The 22,720-nt window shown below is 45.6% G+C and overlaps 2 protein-coding genes across 5 annotated transcripts in view; both read right to left on the bottom strand.

The window, feature by feature from the left end:
* Foxn3 (forkhead box N3) overlaps window positions 1–22,720 on the bottom strand; it is a 369,915-nt gene that overhangs the window by 271,964 nt on the left and 75,231 nt on the right. The window lies entirely within an intron of this gene.
* On the bottom strand, window positions 1,749–2,520 carry LOC121139275 (40S ribosomal protein S26-like). Its single transcript, XM_040742643.1, has one exon. The coding sequence runs from the start codon at window positions 2,153–2,155 to the stop codon at window positions 1,805–1,807; it is 351 nt and encodes a 116-aa protein (XP_040598577.1). The 5' UTR covers window positions 2,156–2,520; the 3' UTR covers window positions 1,749–1,804.

The raw sequence follows: 22,720 nt of genomic DNA, 5'->3' as shown, positions 1-22,720 counted from the left end.
TCTTCCTTCATTGCCCTGGGCATCAACTGTCAACCATGCTTGGTCATGCCATCTTTGCATGGCAAGCGTTCTTCCAAGGAGATCACAAAGTTGGTCCAGGGTCATCCAGTACATGAATCGGCAGAGTCCATGGTTATGGGCAACATTCTAGGAAGAAATGCAAGATGCTGGTGGGGAAACCTGGTGTCCTCACAAGGATACCCCAATCTAGCTCAGTCATTGAATCCTCCAAGACAATATAGACTGCTGAAAACCATCAGGAGTCAGGCTCTTGAGTCAGACTGTTACAAATACGTCTCAGGGCTTGGCTGCACCATGAACCTCTCCACACTGATAGAGACAGAAATGTGTTCCCAGAATCTATAAAATAGCGAGGGGTGTGGATGTGTCCCTGAGGGACGAGACCCCTCAAGGTGACTCCTAAGTCCTCATTTTTACACTCTCCTGTTTCCAGGGTCCCTCTCATTCCACACTGGCTGCCAGGACCTCAGCTGCACTCGTCATTGTGCAGAGTGGCCTGGCTCCCACAGTTCCCTCCTCTTCAGATTCACATCTAATATGCCAGAGGCTGAGAAACCAAATAAAAGAGCTGATTATAATTTTGTCTGGAAAACAACAGATGAATCTGGCTGGGCCTGAGAAGTGTCTCAGAGCACACAAGGGGGGGGGGGACTTTTGGCTGCTAAGAACTCTAGGTCATTAGCCTAAAGCCAATCTCTTAATATGAAATTGGCCTACACTTTTTTAATTTTGTTTTTTTGAGACAGGGTTTCTCCTGTAGCCCTGGCTGTCCTGGAACTCACTCTGTAGACCAAGCTGGCCTCATACTTGGAGATTAGCCTGCCTCTGCCTCCCAAGTGCTGGGATTAAAGGCTTGTGTCATCACCACCTGGCAAAATTGGGCTACATTTTTAAGACTTTTGGATGGTCTCTACCTGCCAATGTCTTTGGCTTTTTTGTCTCCTCTCATTTCTTTGGCATTTATTTGTGGGCACACCAAGCTGTTTTTAAATTTCAGTTTTTGCTTAATTTTTTAGCTAAATCCATTTTTTTTCCTTAGACGCCAACAATGAAAGCAAAACCACTCAAATTGACAGTGGATTTCTAGTAAATTGGTTCATAGGTAAATCCATATAAGACCTGCTTTTGAGGGATATATTACATCTAATTTTTATTTTTGGGATTGTGAAAACTGTCACAAAATGCACAATTTAGTCATACTAGAATACACAGAGTCTCGTGTCACTTATGTCTGTCCTCTCCCCTCTGTTTGGTGGTGGCACAGGAAAGTCACAGCAGCAGTTCTGGCTGCCACTAGAGAGGTCACCTTGCTTCCTCTGGCCATGTCTTTTCACCATGAGGACAACTTATGGGGAGGGCCAGGAAAGGAGCCACCAGCAGGTTCACGATACAAACCAACTGTACTAGTGAGACTATTTGAGGAGCTGTTTGTTTGTTTGTGTTTGTGGCGCTTTTGTGGACGGGATTGTGTGTGTGCAGACACATGTGCTCATGTGTATGTAGAGGCATATGTGTGCAGATACACGAGCACATGGGTATGTGTTCCTACAGAAATCAGCCCCGGGTGTCCCTGCGACACTGTCCATCTTGACTTTCTGAGAAAGGGCCTCTCCTTGGAATCTGGGGCTCACTGATTTGGTTAGCCTGGATGGCTGCCAGGTTCTAGGGATCCTCCTGTATCCTCTTCCCACTGGTGGGAATCTTTTTTTTTTTTTTTTTTTTTTTTGCTACATAAAGCACTGTTTTATTTTTCCAAGGTGTTTGTCTTCATGAAGCCATCTCTTTACATGGGCTTTGGTGGAGGTCGTGGTGCAGCACCAGCGGGTCTAAACCGTGGTGGGGGTGTTCGGTCCTTCCGGGCTTCACGAGATCGATTCCTGACTACTTTGCTGTGAATGGCACAGCTCACACTGTAGTGCAGCTTGACATAGAGCTTGGGAAGCCCATAAGCGTCGAAGACGCTCGCTTCGGATATGTCCCTGACAGCAGCGGCCTCCACTATGTTCCGAATGAGGAACTTCTTAATTGCCTTGTCCTTGGGCACGCACCGGGCGCAGTTCGTGCAGCGAATGGGCTGCACGTGGCCGCGGCCCTTTTTGGCGCGCCCGTTGTTTCGTCTTTTTTTTTTGGTCATCTTGGAGCCAAGACCCGAAAGAGGACCACTGGTGGGAATCTTAAGTGCATGCCACCATATCTGTCCTTTTACATGGGTGCTGGAGACCTAACTCAGGTCTTCATGCGTGTGCAGCAAACACCTTGCTAAATAAATGTCTCCCATAAGTGCCTGGGGCATGTTTTAATAGACGCCAAATAGTACCAGCTTAAATCAAAATGTTTGCACGCTTACTTCTGACACACAAGCCCCACAGGATGGGCAATCTCAGGGATGTAGGACATTAGCACAATGAAGGTACCAAGGAGTTTCTTCTTTGCTACACTACTAACCCCTTGCCCATCTCCCACATCTGCATGGTCATAGGTAACTTACGCAGAACAACCTGGTTCTCATAGTTCCCTCCTGTTTTGACTCACATCGAATGTGTCCTTGGTCTCATCAAGAGGAAGATGGAAAAAGAACATGAATAACTTGCTCCTTTACCTTAAGACTGAACTCATGCCTGCCATGTCCATTCATCAGACAGGAAGTGAAATCACTTTGCTATTACCAGTAGCTGGCCACTTAAAGCTCACGGGTTCTGCTAATGAAAAGAAAAAGCAGGGGCCACACACAGTGACCAACTAGCAATTAAGTATGTATTTCAAAGATAAAATGAGGGCTGGGGTTGGAGCTCAGTGGGTGGAATACTTGCACAGCATGAAAAAATGCCCTGGGCTCCATCCTCAGATTTGCATAAACTATGGATGTTGGTGCACACCTATAATCCCAGCACTGGAGAGGTGGAGAAAGGAGGATCAGAAGTTCAAGCTCATCTTCAACCACACAGTGAGTTCAAGGCCAGCCTGGTCTATATGAGACTCTGTCTCAAAACAAACAAACAAGTTAAAGTTCACAAACAGAGACAATAAGCACCAAATTCAGGAGTATGGTCCCTTGGGGCACAAGGAGCAAAGAGAATGGGGGCAGGAGACTGCAAGGATTATTAATCATACCTTCCCATGTTTTATTTTTTAACAAAATTTGAGACAGAGGCTGGAAAGATGGCTCCAAGGTTAAGCACACTCGCTGCTCTTGCAGAGGACCAATGGGCTTGGTTCCTTGCATCCACGCGGCAGCTCATAACTTTCTGTAACTCCAGTTCTAAGAGATCTGATACCCTCTTTTAGCCTTTTTGGGCACTAGGCATGTGCATGGTCCACAGACATATACGCAGGTACAACACTCATACACATAAAATAAAAATAAATCTTACAAAATATTAGAGGTGAGCACAGCAACATGTTGGGGCCTGGCTACATTGCAGAGCAATTACAGGATGCTTTGCCTTTTCCGACTTAGAAAGACCACATTTTAAAAGGCAGCAAAACTTAGCATTCTCTCAACTGCCCTCCTGCAACTCAGTGCATTGTCAAAATGTATTCCATCAATTGAAAAGACACATCCTGCTAAGAACTCTCTAAAATGAGTGCCTCTGATACCTTAGCAGCACACAAGACCGCTACATGTTACACCAGGCAATGACTTAGATTTGAAGACAGTGTATCAATAATGTATGTAATGACACTACTGCGAGGGAGCCTGAGGAGAGCAGTGCCCCACGAGGGAGCATCGCAAGGTCTAAGAGGCCCTCAGAGGTGCCGGTGACCTGATGATACCCTCACCAGGTCCAGCTTGCAGTCAAGGTTACTTTTACTGTGTCCGTGCCTCTGGCTGAGGTCATTCTAAATCGACACATTCAGGCTCACGTCCTCTGAACCTTAGGAAAACTCATCCAATGAAAGCCTCCTTTTATTCCCTCTAAAATGCTCAGAAATCTACCCAGCATGATGGTTGGTCTTCATTGTCAATTTGACTGGATTTAGAATCACCATGGAAACACACATCTGGGCGTATAGCTCTGAGGGTATTTCCAGAAAGGTTTAACAAGAAAGGGATGGCCTACTCTGAATAAGAGTGGCACCACTCCATGGGCTGGGGTCCCAGATTGACTAAAACTGAGGTCTCAGACTGAATAAAAAGAAAAAGAAAGCTGATCACCAGCATTCATCTCTGTGTGTTGACTACGGATGCAATTCTACTGCCAGTTAGACCTGTCCCAGCCATCATGCCTTCCCCAGTATAATGAACTGTACTCTCAAACCATGAGCCACAATAAAACTGTCTTTCCATAAGCTACTTTCATGAGATACTTTGTCAAAGGTAAAGAAGAGCAATTAACACAGCCAGCAGGAAATAAAAGCATAAACTGCACCCTCAAATTAAGATCAACCTCCAGTAACAAGAAAAGTTACTTTGGAGTTGCAGCATGGAGGTGATGGCCCAAGGCTTTAATCCCAGCATTTGGGAGGCAGAGGCAAGTGGATCTCTGAGTTCAAGGTCAGCCTGGTCTACAGAGTGAGTCCCAGGATAGTCAGAAGTACACAGAGAAACCCTGTCTCGGAAAGCCAAAAAGGGAAGAAGTTGTATTTCTAGACCCAAATTTGAGTAGGCTGAGAGGGTGTGGCATGTTCCCTCTAAGAACACATGGTTGTTCCCTCACCCAGGGTCCTGTCCATCGAGGAAGGCCACCCAGACAGCCAGCATCCTCTTCTTTTCATGGCTGGCACATGCTACTATAGTTCTGCCTTATTGAAAATTAGCTAAGAACCCCTTAGTAACACTATCTCCTCAATATTATCAAAATGCTGATGAACCACAAAACAGGAGGGAGGGAGGGAGGGAGGGAGGGAGGGAGGGAGGGAGGGAGGGAGGGAGGGAGGGAGGGAGGGAGGGAGGGAGGGAGGGAGGGAGGGAGGGAGGGAGGGAAGGAATCCATACAGCCAGTTTCTATCTGAACACAGAACACCATTTCTTTAAAAAAATTATTTATGACCGTTTCTTCATCTCTCACATTCAGTTAGTATACAGTTGGCATTTTCAAAATGCAAACCTGATGTGGTTTTGGAATTCGCTGAAGTGCACTGGAAGGCATCTGAGTGGTAGTGTGTGTGGTGGGGGGAGTTGCAGCCATATGCTGCTGGCGCACGGATTTGAATATTTGCAAGGTAATCTAGAAAAGCGACGGCTTCTAGTTCTCCTTATCAACAGGGGTCATTCATAGCAACCACACGTCTTATAGATTGAGCTGCTTCCCCCACATGTGAGACAATTACAGGAGGAAGTCAGGGGCTGGTCTCCCATCGAAGTGCAGCTAGTTCAAGGCCACTGGACAGGTAACTCGGCAGTTCTCCTTATCACAGAGGAGGGAGGCATAATGGCTATGGCCACAATATTTTTCCAAAAAAAATCTTCAAGTTTGGTGAACATAGAGGAAAAGCTGCAGGACCACTCACAACGGCTGCCTCCAGAAAGACCAGCAACACTGCGAAATCAAGCATCTCTCCTATCACGCCCATCTGGTTCGCTGCTTGCTTGCATTCTGTTTATCTGAACAGCACAAAGGAAATGAACAGAGCCAAGCCCACGGCAGGGACTCTTCCCCCTGGCTCTGACACTGGTTTGCACCCTGAGAGGGATGGGAGGAACCCCTGTAACAGAGCTAGGAAGGTTTGCCTGACAGAGCTCATCAGCCTTGCTCATTCTGTTCCCGGGCCAGGCCTCTAACTGGGTCATTCTGTCAGAGAACACACAACCGAGTGTGGTTGGGGCTGGAGAAATGGCTCAGTGGTTAAGAGCACTGGCTCTTCTTCCAGAGGTCTCAAGTTCAATTCCCAGCAATCACATGGTGGCTCACAACCATCTGTAATGGGATCTTTTCCGGTGTGCATGAAGGCAGGTCACTCAAATACATAAAATAAATATATTTTCTTAAAAAGAGTGTGGTCATGTGCATGACTAATCTGTTTACTTGCTTGTAGGGGACACTGACTCACATAAGACCAAACTCTATAGTATTACTCTGGCTCACTCACCAAGCCCCATTTCAGAGACCCCAAAACAATGTAAGTACAGGCTTGCAATGTCACCTAAAAGTTAGTCCAAACACTAAACACTTTGCTTCCTATGCTTTGGGGAAGGAAATGGATGTAGACTTGTACCAGAGGCAAGCAACCTGACCACCATATTGATGAGGAGGAAGAATGTGACATAGCACTGGTTTTGGGTCGAATCTGGCCATGGTTCTCAGTGGACAGACTTCTCCATCAGCTCAGCCCATAGAAACGTGCGCTTATCCCTGAAGTACGAAAAAGAACAACTCCAGGACCATGGCTCCATATGAGAAGGCTGGCATGTCTCCTTTGGTCCTGTCTACCACCAGGGTTACTACAATGTTCCCCTCAACCCCATCCCACATCTGAAACTAACCAGAACCTCAGGTCTGGAAGCTGTGGCTTCACAGAGACCTTCTTCTTGGTGTGACATTTCCCTAAGACGACACATGAGAACCCTACCACTCCTACCAAAGCATGCTCTTTCTAGAAGCATCTGTAGCCAGAGGCCCATGTGACTTCTCTGCCCCTGGTTAGTTCAATTACTGACCCAGAGTCCCTCTAGTGGATCCAGCACCTAAGTTCTCCAAGAGCTCCTGAAGCAGACAAATGAGCCCGTGGTAAAGCATGCACTTCCTCACCAGGGTAGCTGTCCCTGAGATCTGGAATGATCTCAGGCAGTGAAACACAACATAAGGTGTGGGGACGATGTGTGATGCATGAATTAGCTCCCTACGGAGTTTTGGCCCCACTGGGTTGTGATAGCCAGACCTCTTCTCCCCAGCCCAACAAAAAGCATGGCCAAGGCCATTCTTGCTGTGGTGGTATGTTTGCTGGGGTCTAGGCCACCTAACCAAGTACTGTCCCTGAACACATCTGCCTCAAGCGGCCTGGGCAGTGGCTGATACAGCAGCCAGTGGGGTAACCCTGAAAGCCACCCTCAAAGCACAGTGGTAAGGATTTGAAGCAAACTAGACCACAGCCAGCTCTTGTGGAATTCCAGGGTGGTAAGGTAAGAAGCCGCTGGGCAAGAGAAAGAACTATCAAGTTGCCCCACCAGTGGAAAAAAACACAGTGACAAATGAGGACCAACTTCTGTGACAGTCCTTAGCAAGCCAGGAAACACTTGAGAAATCTGAGAATTTGACCACATCTAGAAACCAAGGCTCAGTAGTCATTCAAGAGTGGAGTGAGCGCTTTGCTGAAAAGGTCTTTCTATATTGGATTATAAACCACACATCACCTTGTCTTAACTTTACTAAACACATTCTGAAAGAGATCAACTTTAACTTTATTTAGGTCATGCTGTTGACATGCACAAATAATGGGATGTCTGTGGCTAATTCAGAAACTACAAACAAAGGTCAATACTTTACTGGTGCCTCTGCTCCCAATAATCGGTGAGTAGTATAAGTCACACCTAAGGTTGTCCTCTGCCCCCACATGTTCACACACACACACACACACTCACACACACACTCACATGAATGTTCACGTGCATACATCCACACACCCACACATAAAGCTACACTAGCACATAGTGACGGGAGCCTGGAATCACACATTCAAGAATAGCTTCCGAAAGCATTTAGATAATGAAGCTGCAGCAACCTACCTGTGAAACAAGAAACATACTATAATCCCGTTTTATCAGTATGCAGCGTAGTGATCCGTAGACTCAAATCCCTCAGGTGTTAATAACAGCCGAGTCAGAATTAGAACTCTTAGACTCCAGGCCCTGTACCCAGGTCATCAAGCTGTGCATTTCATCCGGAGAAGGTAAGGTAAGTAGACGATGCCTAATCCTGGCATGGACCAGCCAGTCCCACAGACTACCTGGGTTTGTTATGATAGCCAGTATTTCCACATATCCTCAGAGGCAACCAGCCTTCCTACTATGGGTCCATAAAAAGACATCCACTTGTTCAGGTGGATGCCCAAGTGTGCAGTTCAATGCATCTACCCATCTGTAGCGGATGGGCTACTATGGGATGTATGCACAGAGCAGGCAGGACCCTTGAGGGTCAGACTTGGTGTATCTGAAATACTCTGACAGACGGAAGGGAATCGTTTCCGAGCACACTGAAGAAAGACAGCCTGGAGATTGCACAGAGCCCAGAATATCCGCTTCTGGCTACACCTTCCCGGTCTACACAACCCCACGGACAGTCTGTTTGGATGGTCAGGCAAGGTGGTGTTGGAAGTCACTCCCATAGAAAAACAGAAGGGCAGGACTAAGCAGAGATTGTGAGCATCATCCTACCCTACTCGCAGGGAAAATGACAAGGGAACTGAAGCCAACCTAGATGATAAGTGTGCAAGCTTCGGGCAGCCCCTAAGGCTCTTCATGCGCAAAGCCCCACGTGAGTCCAGACCAGCATGTCTCAGGCAGTCGTGAGCCTGTGGATCATCCACAGGCCTGGGGGAGGCAAGTTCTACTTCAGCAGGGCTCAGGCAGAGCAGAGACCATGCAGCTCTAGCAAGTGACAGGGGGTGCCAATGCTGTTGGTCTATGGAGCACACTCTGTGAAGTGAAATCTAGAGCATTACAATATCAGGGCTCCTGCCGGGGTTTGGTGGTGCACGCCTTTAATCCCAGCCCTCGGAGGGCAGAGGCAGCCAGACCTCTGCAAGTTCAAGGCCAGCAGCCTTGTCTACAGAGCGAGTGCCAGGATAGGCTCCAAAGCTACACAGAGAAACCCTGTCTCGAAAAACAAAACAACCTCCCCCAAATATATATATGTGTGACTCCAGGCTTTTTCCTCCTTCCATATGACAGGCTCTGCCCACGGCAAAGAACAAAACTATCACTGTAGATAGACTGCATCGTGAGAAAACACATCCTTCAAAACATCCCACCAGCTTTGACATCTCCAGCATTCACACCCACCACATTTACATTCCGTCTTCCCCCCATCTAGTTCTCTTAACCGCTCTAGGCCACCTTCTCAGGCCTCCTTGCTTTTTCTAGACAGAGCCACATCGTAGCTGCTGTCTCCTCTGCCTGAAGAGACATTCCTCTGAACACTCACCTATCAGTGGTCTCTCTGGCTGGGAAGCCGCACCTGCCCTGTGTCCTATAGGACAGCGCCCCCCTACATCTCCTGTAGCACACCTCTCCCTCTCCTTCTCCATAGCACCCGAAGACTCCATTCTGTCTTGTTCCGTACCCTACCTCCCTACTCCCATCTCACAACCAAGAGGCCAAGCATTCTGTGTCTCGGTCACTGCTACATTCATGCCTGGCTCTTTCCTGACACTTAAACGTACGTTGAACGAAGAAAGAATATGAATTATAACTAATATTTCGAAGAGCCACCAGCATCCTCAAAGATTCTGAGGAACTGCTCGTATACATCCAATATGAGCGGAATTTTTTTGTTTTGTTTTTGAACGGCTCCTTCAAGATTTCAAAAGACTCTAGTGTCGCAGACTGCAGGAGATATTTTTATCCTGTTGTGCAAGCCTGGGCTTCGTGAAGAGAGGCATTCCCCATGTTTCCCAGCTCCTCATTCAGCATCCGCCTGAAGAGATTCCTCCTCCTCCCCCTCTGGGGACTGACACAGATGAGAAGCAGATTCAGACTGACAGACAGGACTCCCACAAGCGGGTTTCCCACTCCTACACAAAGAGATGAGCAGGACGCAGGATGCGGATTCCCTCACGGTGTATGGGACCCGCGCAGGGTCCCACTGCCGACTGGTTGAAGGGTGGCCCCAGTGAGTGCTTCCTGTTACTTACACTCTGCCCAGCGCCTCTGTTTGGACACCCTGTAGCTGAATGGAGAGTGGCTTCGGCTACAAGATTCAAGACAGGGTCCTGGGTTAAGTCCCATGGCATTCATAGACCAGAGAAGTTCGGAGCTTCCTAGGGCTGTATGCACAGAAATGACTACATCAAGCCAGGAGCGCAGTGTGTTGGGTTTAACATGTCGGGTTTAGGCCCTACTCTACTGGCTGCACATCTGGGTGCACACATCTCCAGTCACACATGAGAGCAACGGTTTGACTACCACTGGAACCCGGAGCACGAGCAATAGGGCACTATCCCAGCTCATGGAAATGAGTTACCAAGTCTATCACCCCCTACTTGCACCCATTCTACCCTAACTGGGCACACATCGCCCATCATCAAGGGTTCTTCTTGGCGGGCTATCGTGGGTATGCTGGATGGAGTGTTTGCCTAGCATGCATGATGCCTCGGTTTAACCTCCAGAACTGCATAAGCCCAGGCATGGCGGCAAGTATGTTTAATCCCAACACTCAGGAGATGGAGGAAAGAGAAGCAGAAATTCATCATTAGCCACATAATAAGTTTGAGACCAGCCTGGCTTTTAAAAAAAGTCCAGTTTAGTTTGTATTTCATATTATAACTTTCATTCACTCCAAGTGCAGCTTACCCTGCAGCCTAACTGGAGGACAGCCTGAGTGCCAAGCTTACACACAAGACAAGAGCACTCTGCTTGGCCATGGCCTCCTGCAGGGCACACACAAGCAGGACCGCTGTGGGCAAGATCCAAGAGTTCAGTTCACAGCACTACAGCTCACTTAGCCCAGTCAGGGAGAAGTTTTGCTGTCATGGAATGGACAGTGTAGACCCTCAAAAGGACAGCTGTGGGTCCTTTTCCTGATTAGTTCCCTCCTCTTCTCCGCCAGTTGCCTACAATGAAGAACAGACAGCCTTGTCCACCTGTCCTCACAGCGGGGTGGGAGCCACAGCGAGGGACTGCTGAGTGGCTGTCTGGGTGTGCAATAGTTTTCTCTAGGTTCTGGAACCTGAACCGATGAAAGGCAGGTCAATAGGAAGGAAAGAACACACATTTGATTAGATACTAATATTTTTACACGGCACAACTAAACTACAATCCCAGTCCTCTTCCCTACTATAATACTATCCATCCATCTATGTATCTATGTATGTATGTATGTATGTATGTATGTATGTATGTATGTATGTATGTATCTATCTATCTATCTACCTACTATTTAATCTCTCCATCTCTATTCATCTTTTGTTAATCTATCCACTATGTATGAATGTATTTATGTATGTATCATCTATCTTTTATAACTTAATCATATTATCTATCTATCTCTATCCTTCTTTTGTTAACCTATCCACTATGTATGTTTATGTATGTATTATCTTTTATTACCATCAATTGTCTGTCTATTTATCTATCTATCTATCTACCTATCTCTCACACAAAGAGAAAGACAGAGAGACAGCTAGAGACAGACTAACCAGGGAATGACACAAATCTTTGGAGAGAAGACAGAACCAACAAGACATAGAGGGGAGATGGAGGGAGATGATGGAAAAACAATAAAGGGTACGTAAGGAGGGAGAAGGAGAGGAGGAGAGGAGAGAGGCTGGGCCACCTAGCTCCTACTGCTAGGGCTAGAGCCCACGGGAACAATGGACCCTCTGCTCCAGCCTACTTTCTTGCCATAGGTCTCGAAGGCAACCAGCCATTGTAAATGGGTTTACCCTTGGCATCTGCATCAATCACACAGAAGACCCGAGAGTCTGCAACCATAAACCGAAGGCTGTCCTCACTTGCTCCCTGGGTGAGTCGTGGTGTAAATCACCTGCCAAGACAACAGCAATGCTACCTCAGTTAAACGCAATGAAATTGCCAGGGAACGTGCCTTAGCACTTCGTCTTAGAGCCCTAGACTTACACCTCAGGAACAGACATGGTCTATCTACAGTTATCAGACTTTCTGGATATGGAAACTGAAGCCAAAAAGATGGGTCAAGGTCACTGGCATCCATAGGCGCTTAGCTGGTGCCAGTTGTCAGGACAACACTCTCTCCGCTACTCGTGTTGGCTGGCACAGCTACACTTAATTTTAGTTCATCACACATTCAGCTTGCGCCTTCTAGGAATTCTAGAGTCCCTCCATCTGTGCACCTGCCGTCCCACACGCTCCTCTTCACTCAGCACCTCCCAGGTTTCTATCTGCTGCACGGTCCTCACAAGAAGAGGAGAGGTCCAGGCGTGCAGACCGATCACCATCTGTTCATGCTGACAGCTCAGAAATGGCTGAGATTCCCACTGCCGAGTGTGCTCTGACTTCTCCCGATGGCCCAGGTCTAGATCTACAGCCCACTTCCGGCAAGGGCAAGGGAAAGGTTTCTTCCGGGTGTGCTAGCCACCAAGAACAAGGCCACCACTGTCAATTAAGGCACACACCGGCATCTACAAAAGGAAGGTTTCCTTTTCAGGAGTGTTTTGAATACACTTCCGACTGCTTAGGGAGGAAACCAAACAGGTGGACTGCATTCCCTTGTGCATGATTGTTAAAATAACACATGTAAGGAGGAGTTGAAGGCCCGGCTTTTAGGCTGCCAAATAATGGACTCTGAGGCAGTAAGGTGCAGGCTCAACCATTCCTTCAGTCCTGGTAACCTCAGGAGTACTCAAAGGGTCACGATTGTGGCAGCATGGCTGCCTCTAGGACCCAGTAGCAGGTATCTCCAACAGAGCCTCGGTCAACAGCCACACAACCTGAAATGACTGTAGATTTTCAAAATGCTACCCAGTGGTTTGTTTGTTGTTTGTTTGTTTGTTTGTTTTTAAATAGCAATTAAGTATTCAAGCTGTTGAGGACTGGTTTGTTATACCCACAAGTGATGCATCGTGGGAAAGCAGGACATGTAGCATTATTTCCTAAGAAGTCTCAGAAGGGCATTTGATTTTCAGATAGATACTGTACGTTCTGAGATGGCTATTTGTGCAGATAAATGCTGTAGGGACTTTGAGCTTTAGGAAAAATGGAATCTGGCTAAAGTTTCTCTTCTCCCTGTACTCTCGTTCGCTTTAATCTTTTATATCTGCACACAGACCAGATGGAGAAGGAAGCCTCCATTCTTTGAAGATCTAGAAGAAGAGAAACCAATGAAATTTCATAGATAAACAGACATTTAGTGTTCTCTGTGTAGTCACTTCTCCGGGATACCAGCTCTGACTTCTGTGATTAAAATACCCCTGAGGACTCAATATAACATTTAGTGACTTCCCAGCACATGCAAAGCTCTGCTGGGCACCGTGCCAGGTTCCTATGGAAAAGACTCTGATCAATTGTTACTCCTTAACATCAGCTACAAGGTCCATGCCTTGCCCTGTCTGTCCAGGGAGCTGGGCTTCTCTATTCCACACTCTCTCCGTCCTCACTTGATGTGTCTGATGCCACCTCTAGGACTGGTGACATTCAGTTGTATTCTTGGTCACTGGCAAGGCTTTTAATCACAGTAGTTCTTGACTCTGCCCTTTCGGTTTGACCCAAGGTCCTCCACCCAGCATGCCTCCGAAAACCAACGGGCTAGTGTTCCACACCCTTCAGAAAAAGATGTCCTATGCCAAGCCTTCCAGAAGCTAACCACCTTGGTTGGGCTACAGCCCTTGCTGTATGAGATAGGAAAAAATAAAGGAACGACACAGGGAAGGAGATGGGAAATGCCTCAGGGAGACACATTGCTTACGTAGACTGAAGACAAATGCAAGCCTTCCTGAGAGGAGAAACACATCCCTTTATCCATCATCCTATCCACCCAGCCAGCCGTTTAACAGTCACATTTTCACAACTAAGGTATGAGGTACATTAGTTAATACTGAGATAAATATGTCAAGGAGTTTACAGGACTTGGGGAGCTCACCCACACCTCCAGAACTTAACATGGCCCAGTAGAAGCTCCACTCATCTTTGAAAACTCCAATCCCCTTTCAACTGGCAATGGGGGGGGGTTGACTGTCAACAACCTACAGGAGAAGACGTCCCATTGAAGGCTGAAAACTTGGAGCTGAAAACTTTGATGGATGTCAGGTTCAACATGTTTTCATATCCACGCAGATTCCCAGCCATTTTGAGCCTACGTCGTCTGCATGCCCATAAAACTGCATCCGGCATCTGCTGGAGGACATGAAGGTGCGGATGGCTTGAAGGCCGTAAGTGCTAGGTACCCATTGCTTTGGAGACAAACCAATGCAGAGACCCTCCTCTGGGGTTCCCCTCCCCTCCACAGACTCATGCCCAAAGGAACTTTCTCACCTACATGCCTGAAAGCTTATTCTGTGTGCCTCTTCCTCTTACCAGTCCTACCTTGCTACTTTATCAACCCCCAATCTCTTGAACACCTTCTATCTGGCCGCCATGTTTAGAGTTGAATGGCTGCTGTGCTAGCAAGGTTGGTTGATGGAGGGGCTAGAACCAGGACAATCAGACTGTTTTGTGGGAATATATGGAGTTTAGAGAGTGGGAATCATAAGTTAGAAACCCAAGTATCCTCAGGCTGTTTTCCCTCCTGCCTACCCACTCTTGCCAAGAAAACTTAAGTTCTTTTGGAGGGAGGTTTCTGTTGCTTGCAACAGTGCCACGTTAACCACTTTTAACATAAATATAAAAGGATTCAGCTCAGGGAAGATGGATTTCAACCACGACTACAGCTACTAGGGAGGTGGAAGCAGAAGAATCACAAGTTCAAAGCCAGCCCAGGTGGCTTAGCAAGACCCTGTTTCAAAATAAAAAATCTAAAACAAGGGGCTGGCTGGAAAGATGGCTGGCGGGGTAGGAATGCTTTCTGTGCAGACACAGGCACCTGACTTTGAGTCCCCGGCACATGTGTAAAAGGTTAGGCATGTAGCATGAATGCCTGCAACCCCAACACTGTGGTGACAGACAGGATGGCTGAGGCTTGCTGGTTGCCAGCCTAGCTCCGCGTTCTCTTAGAGACCAGGTCTTAATGCACAAGACAGAGAATGGCAGATGAGGACATTTAGCAGATGGCATCCATGCTTATGCATGGGTGCATGCGTGTGTGTGCACGTGTATGTATATACCATACATATACATATATCCCATCCTCCCACAGAGCTGAGGATATGGCATAGTAGTGAAATAATGGGGAACAGACCAGAATTGAGGCTTAAAGAGAGATTTCTGGACTTGGTGGCATAACTAGAAGCCATGTCCACGTAACTGGTGGAGAAGAATCAGTAGAGAAAAATAGATTCCATTCCACAGGGACAGAAGAGTCTAAATCCATATGCAGAGAGGTGGGATACCTAAAAAGGTGGCTTATGGTAGGGTCAGGGAGCCGAGCCAAATACAGCTCAGCTTCAGGGAGCCCGAACAAGCAGAAGGAAGCAGAACCCTTCTGAAGGTAAGCCAGCTGACCTTAGGGAAGGAGACAGGGAATCCTCCTTAGGACAGGCTCAGAGCCCTCCAAAGTCCCCAAGCCAGCTGTGAGCTTTACTCAGTGATCCCTGCAATGGGAAGTCTCGGCAGCAGAGAAGGGTCCCATACTGTCACTCTGTATGGCTTGGAGGGCAGGCAGGCATCAGTCAGCAACCTGAGAGAGACTGGGGTTTGAAACTGAGACACCCTGAGGGCATGAGAACGGGAGAAACCACGGAGAAGCTGAGTTTAATCTGTTACAGCCCTGGGCTAAGGGAGCCCCCCCCGCCCCCGGGTCGAGAGGTGGGGCCAGGTGCTGGCACTCAAAATGCTTGGGGGAAAGCTTGGTACCCATAAGTTGGTTTTTGTTTTGTATTGTTTTGGTCAACCTGACACAGTCTAGAGTCTCTTGGGATGGCAGAACCACAATTGAGAAACTCCCTACAAGACTGGCCTGTAAGCAAGACTGTGGGGGCAAACTCTTGATCAAGATAAATGTGGGGAGGTCCAGCTCGCAGTGGGCAGGGCCACCTTTGAGCTGGTGGTGCTGGGAGCAACAGGCAGAGCAAGCATGAAGAGGCAAGCAGCACTCACTCCTCCAGGCTCTGTTTAGTCCCTGACTTCTTGAGGGATGGACTGTCACCTGAAAGTGTAAAATGAAATAAACCCATTCTTCTCCATGTTGCTTTTGGTCATGGCGTTCTATCACAGCAATAGAAACCCCAGATCCAAGCCAGGTGGTGGGGGCGCACGTCTTTAGTCCTAGCACTTGGGAGGCAGAGGCAGGCGGATCTCTCTGAGTTCGAGGCCAGCCTGGTCTACAAAGCTACACCAGAAACCCTGTCTCAAAAAATCAATCAAACAAACATAAAAACACACAAAAAAAAGAAAAGAAAAGAAAGAAACCCCAGATCCTGTTACAGTAGTTGTGTTATTTCAATACTCTATTTTCATCTTTTGGTCATCCAAATTAAAAGAAAAATCAACAAAGAAACTTCAGAGTTAAATTACACCATCAACCAAATGGACCTGATAGATACTGACAGAAATAATACCCAAAATAAATAGAACACACATTTTTCTCAACATCCCATGGTGCCTTCTCTTAAATAAACCACATTTTAGATTAAAGAAAAACAACACAAGTCTGAGAAAATATAAAAGAGTCAAACTATTTCTTAAATCTTTTATAGTAGACTAATACTTGGAATCAGTAAGAAGAGAAACTATACAATACTGAGAAATTATACAATACTTGGCAGCTAAACAATACACATGTGAATGACCACTGGGGTCACTGAAGAAAGCAGGGAAGAATTTTTTTATTATTCTACACTCAAATGAAAATAAAAGTATTGGGAGATAGATATCGAAGTTCTAGGAGGTAAGTTCACAGCTGTAACTGCTTATAGTTAAAAAGAAATCATAGAGTTCCCAAGGAAATAGTATAATGATATAACTTAAGGTTTCATAAAAGCAAGAACAAGCCAAATCCCAAAATAGTAAACAAACACCAGGCCAGAAATGTTTGAAATGAAGTCTAAAAGAAAATAAATGCACAGAATCAAACAATTGAAGTAGTTGGTTCTACTGGTGTAGTGGTACTGTAATCCCAGCACTTAAAAGTTGGAGGCAAGAAGATGAGGTGCTCAGGGCCATCCTCGACTACATAGTGAGGCCAAGGTCAATTTGGGATATAGACACTGTCTCAAAACAAAAAGTTTTGGAAAAGACAAGAAAGATTAACAGACCCGTAGTCAAACTAGCCCAAAGAAAAAAAGGGGGAAAAAGCAAATTAATAAAATTAGACATGAAGAAAGGAGATGATGCAATGGTTTCCAAAAAACAAGGAAATCCAGAATGAATGAATTGTTACACATATATTATCTACCAAAACCGAACAAGATATAAGCAATTTCAAGAGATCCTTACCAAACAATGAGACTAGAACAGTTTTATACAAAAAGGTCTACCACAAAAAGTCCAGAATCAGATAAGATTCACTGTTGAATTCCATCAAAACTTAAAAGAACAGCTAACATCTATTTATACACTTCAAACTGTTCTACAACAGTAAAGGAAGGTGCAGTCCCAACCTCACTCTACGGATTCAGTATAACCCGACAACAAAGCCAGAGAAGGACACGTACACCCAGAAAACTATAGGCCATTTCCCTATCATGAACATAGGTGCAAAAAATTCTTAGTAGAATTCTTGTAAATTATACTCAAGAAACATTAAGAAGATTGTACATCATGACCAAATTGTTTTTATCACAGGAATACAAGATCGGCTCAATATATGCAAATGAATAAATGTAGCAACAAATAAATAGAATTTAAATTATGTGATCACCTCAACAGATGTAAAAGAGGCCTTAGACAAAGTTAAGCACCCTCTTCTGATAAAAGTCCCCAAAGAAGCTAGGAGTAGAAGAATACCTTTCTACATAATAAAGGTGATATATAGCAAACCTACCTACAGCCAATATAATACTAAATGGGGGAAAACAGAAACAATTTCTTCCAAAATCAGGAACAAGGCAAAGATTCTCTCTCTCTCTCTCTCTCTCTCTCTCTCTCTCTCTCTCTCTCTCTCTCTCTCTCTCTCTCTCTCTCTCTCTCTCTCTGTGTGTGTGTTGTCCTTATTTAATATAGCACTCGAAGTATCCACCAGAAAACTCTTAGATCTGAAAACACTTTAAATAAAACAGGATACAGAATCAACATACATATACCACACAAGAATTAGAAGCATTTCTGTAACAAGTAACATATTTGTACAGAAAGTAATCAAGAAAAAATATCCCATTTACAACAGCTTTAAGGAAAATAAAATCCATAGGGCTAAACCTAACCAAGAAAGTAAAAGATCTCTAGAATGAAAATTTTAAGAAACTGAAGAAAAAACAAAAACAAAACGAGAAGACTTTCCATGCTCATAATTGGAGGGATCAGTAGGGTAACAGTGGCTATATTATCAAAATTTATCTACAGAATTAATGCAGTCCATCAAAATCCCAGCTACAGTCTTCCCAGAACTAGAAAGAGAAGTCTTAACTTTCACATGGATGTACAAGACTTCAAGTAGCCTAAGCAACACTGCAGACAGCATCCACCGTCATCAGACTGTGCTGCGAGCCATAATAACAAACAGCATGGGGCTGACACAAAAAGAAACACGGTATCACTGGGACAGAACAGAGAGCCCAGGGACAAACCCACACAGACACAGACACCTAATTTTTGATAAAGGTGTCAAAAACATTCGTTGGAAAAACAAAAACCTTTATCAGTAATGGTGCTGTCTCCTTAAAGAATGAAACCAGACGGGCTGGAGAGATGGCTCAGAGGTTAAGAGCACTGGTGGCTCTTCCAGAGGACCTGATTCAATTCCCAGCACCCACATGACAGCTCACAACGGTCTGTAATTCCAGTTCTAGAGGACCTGACATCTTCATAGAGACATTCATGTAGGCAAATAATGCACATAAAAATAAATAAACTTAAAAAAGAATGAAGCTAGATCCATATCTCTCCCCTTACACACACACACACACACACACACACACACACACACACACACACACACAATAATCAATATAAAATGGTTCAAAGTAAGACCTGAAATTGGGGACTTGGAGAAACAGTTCAGTGGGTAAGAGTACAGGCTGCTCTTCCCGAGGACCCAGATTCAATTCTCAGCACCTACCCGCAGCCCATAGCCATCTCCAGTTCCAGGGACTCCAGTACCTTCTGGCCTCCAAGGGTACCAGGCACACAAACAGTGTGCAGACATAGATGCAGGCAAAACACCCAAACACATAAAAAAATAAATATCTTTTAAAAATTAAACAGCAGATCATCCAATCAATAAATGGGCTAATTAACTAAAAAGTTCTCAAAAGAAGAAACATTTAGCCAATAAATATTTGAAAATGTATTCAACAGCCTTAGCCATTAAGGAAATGAAAATTACAACTACTTTGTGATTCCATCCTATCCAATTCATAACGTTTCATTAGAAAAAGAAAACAGCAACACATCTGTCAAGAATGTGGGGGAGGGGCTGGAGAGACGGCTCAGTGGTTAAGAGTACTGGCTGCCGTCCCAGAGGACCCAGGTTCAATTCCCAGCATCCATGGGGTAGCTCCAGTCCTCTATCCCTCCAGTTCTAGGGGCTGGACACACCGTTGCAGCCTCTCCAGCACCTGGCATGTGTGTGGCGCACAGACATCCATGAAGTTCAAGGCCATCCTGCCTCTGAAACCACAGCTGGGGATACGGTGACAGAGAGCTTGCACGCCACAAGCTTCTGTCCCCAGCACCAAAACGAAAAATAATAAAATAATCACAGACACCTAGATACTAACAGCATCTTCAAAACACACGAAGAAAAATGTTAGGACTGCGAGGAAAGATAGACAAGTCCACAATAACAGCCTGAGATTTCAGACAGGAAAATCAGGAAAGGTGTAGAACTAAAATGATCTACTGTCAAAAAGCACACTCGTCAATAAAAGACTGTGCATTGAAATACGCACAAGGGTTGAACAAGAGAGACCACTCCAGGCCATAAAACAGTTGTCACTAAGTGCAAAAGGATTCAGTCTTAAGGGCACATACTGGCTCCCCAGGGCAAGGGACAGCTAGGCAATGTGCTCTCCTCAGAGCCATCCCACCTCAAGACAACACCAGCATCCCTGCTGTGCCCTCAGGACCTCCTGCAGGGATTAGATTACAATCTGCAGTGAAGAGACACATTCCTTTCCACAGTGCTCTTCGGGCATCTTAGTGGCATTTCTGGAGGGCTGTGGAGCTGCTGCCAGGACTCCCTCTATGCAGCAGGGCCCTGCTGTGTGGTTAACTTCAGCTGTCACCTTGACACACCTGGAAAGAGGGATCCACAGTTGAGTGACTGCCTCCCTCAGGCGGGCCTGTGGGCACGTCTGTGGGACACTTTCTTGTTTGCTAAGATACAACAAGAACCCTTCCACTGAGGGTAGCAGCACCCTCAGGGAGGTGGGCCTTACCTACGTGAGAAAGAGTGGGAGCCTTAGGGGCAAGCCAGGAAGCAATGTTCCTCTGTGGTCTGTGTGTCAACTTCCTGCCTTGAGTTCCTGTCTTGGCTTCCTTCGATGATGGACTATAAGCAGTAAGCTAAATAAAGCCTTTCCTCCCCAAGTTGCTTTTGGTTTTGTTGTTTACCATAGCAACAGAAACCAAACTAAAACGGACCCTACCTATGCAGACAACTGACCCGGAGAAAGCCACTGATCCACCAAGAGTCCCCCACAAAAAGTGAGTGATGGACACATTGATCTGAAAACTGAAGAGCATTTTGTGAGAACAGTGACCTGAGAGAGGTGAAACTCACTTCCTTCGCATCACACCAGTGTCTCCGAACCAAAGATTTGAGGTGCCTAGCTAGGGATTTAATTTCATTTCCCATTTCTTCCAATTTCACACTCAGGGCCCAGAGGGGTTCTAGTGGAGGACACTGAAGGGCATTTCTTTATATCACGTTTGCATTCAGATTGTTAGTGCTCTCATAACTCTTCTGGGTGTTTTTAAACTGAACTAATGTGGCTCGAGCGAACCACCCTGCTCCTGTGGAAGTCACGTACAAGAGCACCAGACACCTCTTCTACAGGGTACAACCAGTGCACTCTTAATGTCACAGAGGAGCATGAGGGTCAATCTTAACTGTCAAGTTGCCACAGTTTATAATCATCCGGGAAGAGGGTCTCAGAGTGGCTGTCTAGGTCATATTAACCTTTGGGTATGTCTGTGGGGGAACTGTCCTCATCATCTTATGTGATGTGGGAAGATGCTAGCTGAAAGAGGGGGACACACGGTCTGGGGCCCTGGAGTGGATAGGGGCAGAGAAAGCTGCGTAGTATGAAGGCCTTCATTTATCTCTGCTTTTGACCATGAGTGCCATGTGGCTGGCTGGCACTGTGGCTTCTCGATAGTGATGGACTGTAACCCAGAAAGAACTGTGAGCTAAAATAAATGTTTTCCCTCCTATGTTGCTTTTTGTTAGAGTATTTTATCAGTGCAACAGAGATGGAACTAGGATGAGGGAATGTGTAGAGAAAACTGATGTCTCCTTCACAGGGAATAAGGCACCCACATTCTTCTGACCACGGAATGACACCATCCAACCAGATCATGGGCTAAGTCTTGTGGAAAGCAAGCTAGAGTTACAAAGAAATCAACTTCCACATTGCTGATCATGGAGTTGCAGGCCCCAGGGCTTGAAGGTCAAGCAGGATACAAAGATGCAACATCATTCATGAGGGAAAAAAGCTGCCAGGAGGAACTTTTCACGCAAACAGCTTTTGTATCTGGAAAAGTTCTTTTCCTATAGAGGAGCAACTTTAGGAGTCTCAGATGACCGTGGAAACAACTGTATTCAGTAAAACAGAGGGTTCCAGTACCATTGCCTGGAAGTAAAGCCTGAGACAGGACCTAACTTGACAGACATAACCAGTCAACCTGCTGGCTTGATGAAGCCTCCAGAGTGGTCCAAAGTGGGCTTTACCAGGCCATGAGTGGACAGAATGCAGTCTCTGTGATTGACTTACCATCAAGCAAGGTGGACAATTAGCAAAGGACACTTGCTGCCCAGCATCTCAAATGTGCTTGCTCTCTACCAGCAAACCATTTCTAACACCACTCAGGAGTCAGTTAGGTCTTTAAATCTGTCCTTGTGCCAAAATCTTATCAATATACAGGGAATTTAGAAAGACTGGGTCCCCAAACACTTGGAACAAACCAGTAAAATTTTAGTGTCACATGGAACCCAAATATCAGGCACTAAGAAACTAGATCTTGTCGCTAGTCCTTCCAGGCTCTTTGAGCCCTGTAGGGCTTCCATGGCAACTTTCCAGTTGTCAACATCACCCACGTTCCTACCAGTACATATCATATCTGCTTAACCATGATTTGTTTCTAATTTTTACCAAGTCTTAAGATTACTTAATGTCTTTTTACTCTTACTTTGTGCTGTTAAGAGAAATCTCCATTTTGAAAATCTACAGTTGCAAAACTCGCCTTTGATAATCCCCCCTCAAAAAAGCCTTACAATTAATTTAGTGTTTGCACTTGAAGTTGCAACTTAACATGGGGGGGTCTGAATAAAGAATGGGGGAGCTTATAAATATTTTAGGAAAATGTTTTGTCTTGTGCAGAACACATAAAATATGCTCTTTAATTTAGCCAATATGTTTAAAAGACAGAAAAGCTCTTTTAGAGCTAGGCAATTATTAAAGTTTCTGAAAGTCTTGTCCTCTTTTTTTGTAGACCTACCAAAGTTTGAATTATGACTATTCATTTTTGTGTTAAAAATTATGAATTCTCATCTTCTCTCTCCAGCCTCTCTTACAAAAAAGGAAGTGAGTTTCTGCTAAGGCACTGAGAGAATGTCTAATATTTCATAAACCTTTGAGTTGTGTAACTTAGTACTTG

The sequence above is a fragment of the Mesocricetus auratus genome, unplaced genomic scaffold, assembly GCF_017639785.1.
Source record: "Mesocricetus auratus isolate SY011 unplaced genomic scaffold, BCM_Maur_2.0 Super-Scaffold_15014, whole genome shotgun sequence".
NCBI classification, from domain to species: domain Eukaryota; kingdom Metazoa; phylum Chordata; class Mammalia; order Rodentia; family Cricetidae; genus Mesocricetus; species Mesocricetus auratus.
This window is presented reverse-complemented; position numbering and strand designations above follow the sequence as displayed.

What these genes read in the sequence shown, in the direction of transcription:
- LOC121139275 (XM_040742643.1), bottom strand. Translation starts at nt 2,155, where the DNA reads ATGACCAAAAAAAAAAGACGAAACAACGGGCGCGCCAAAAAGGGCCGC.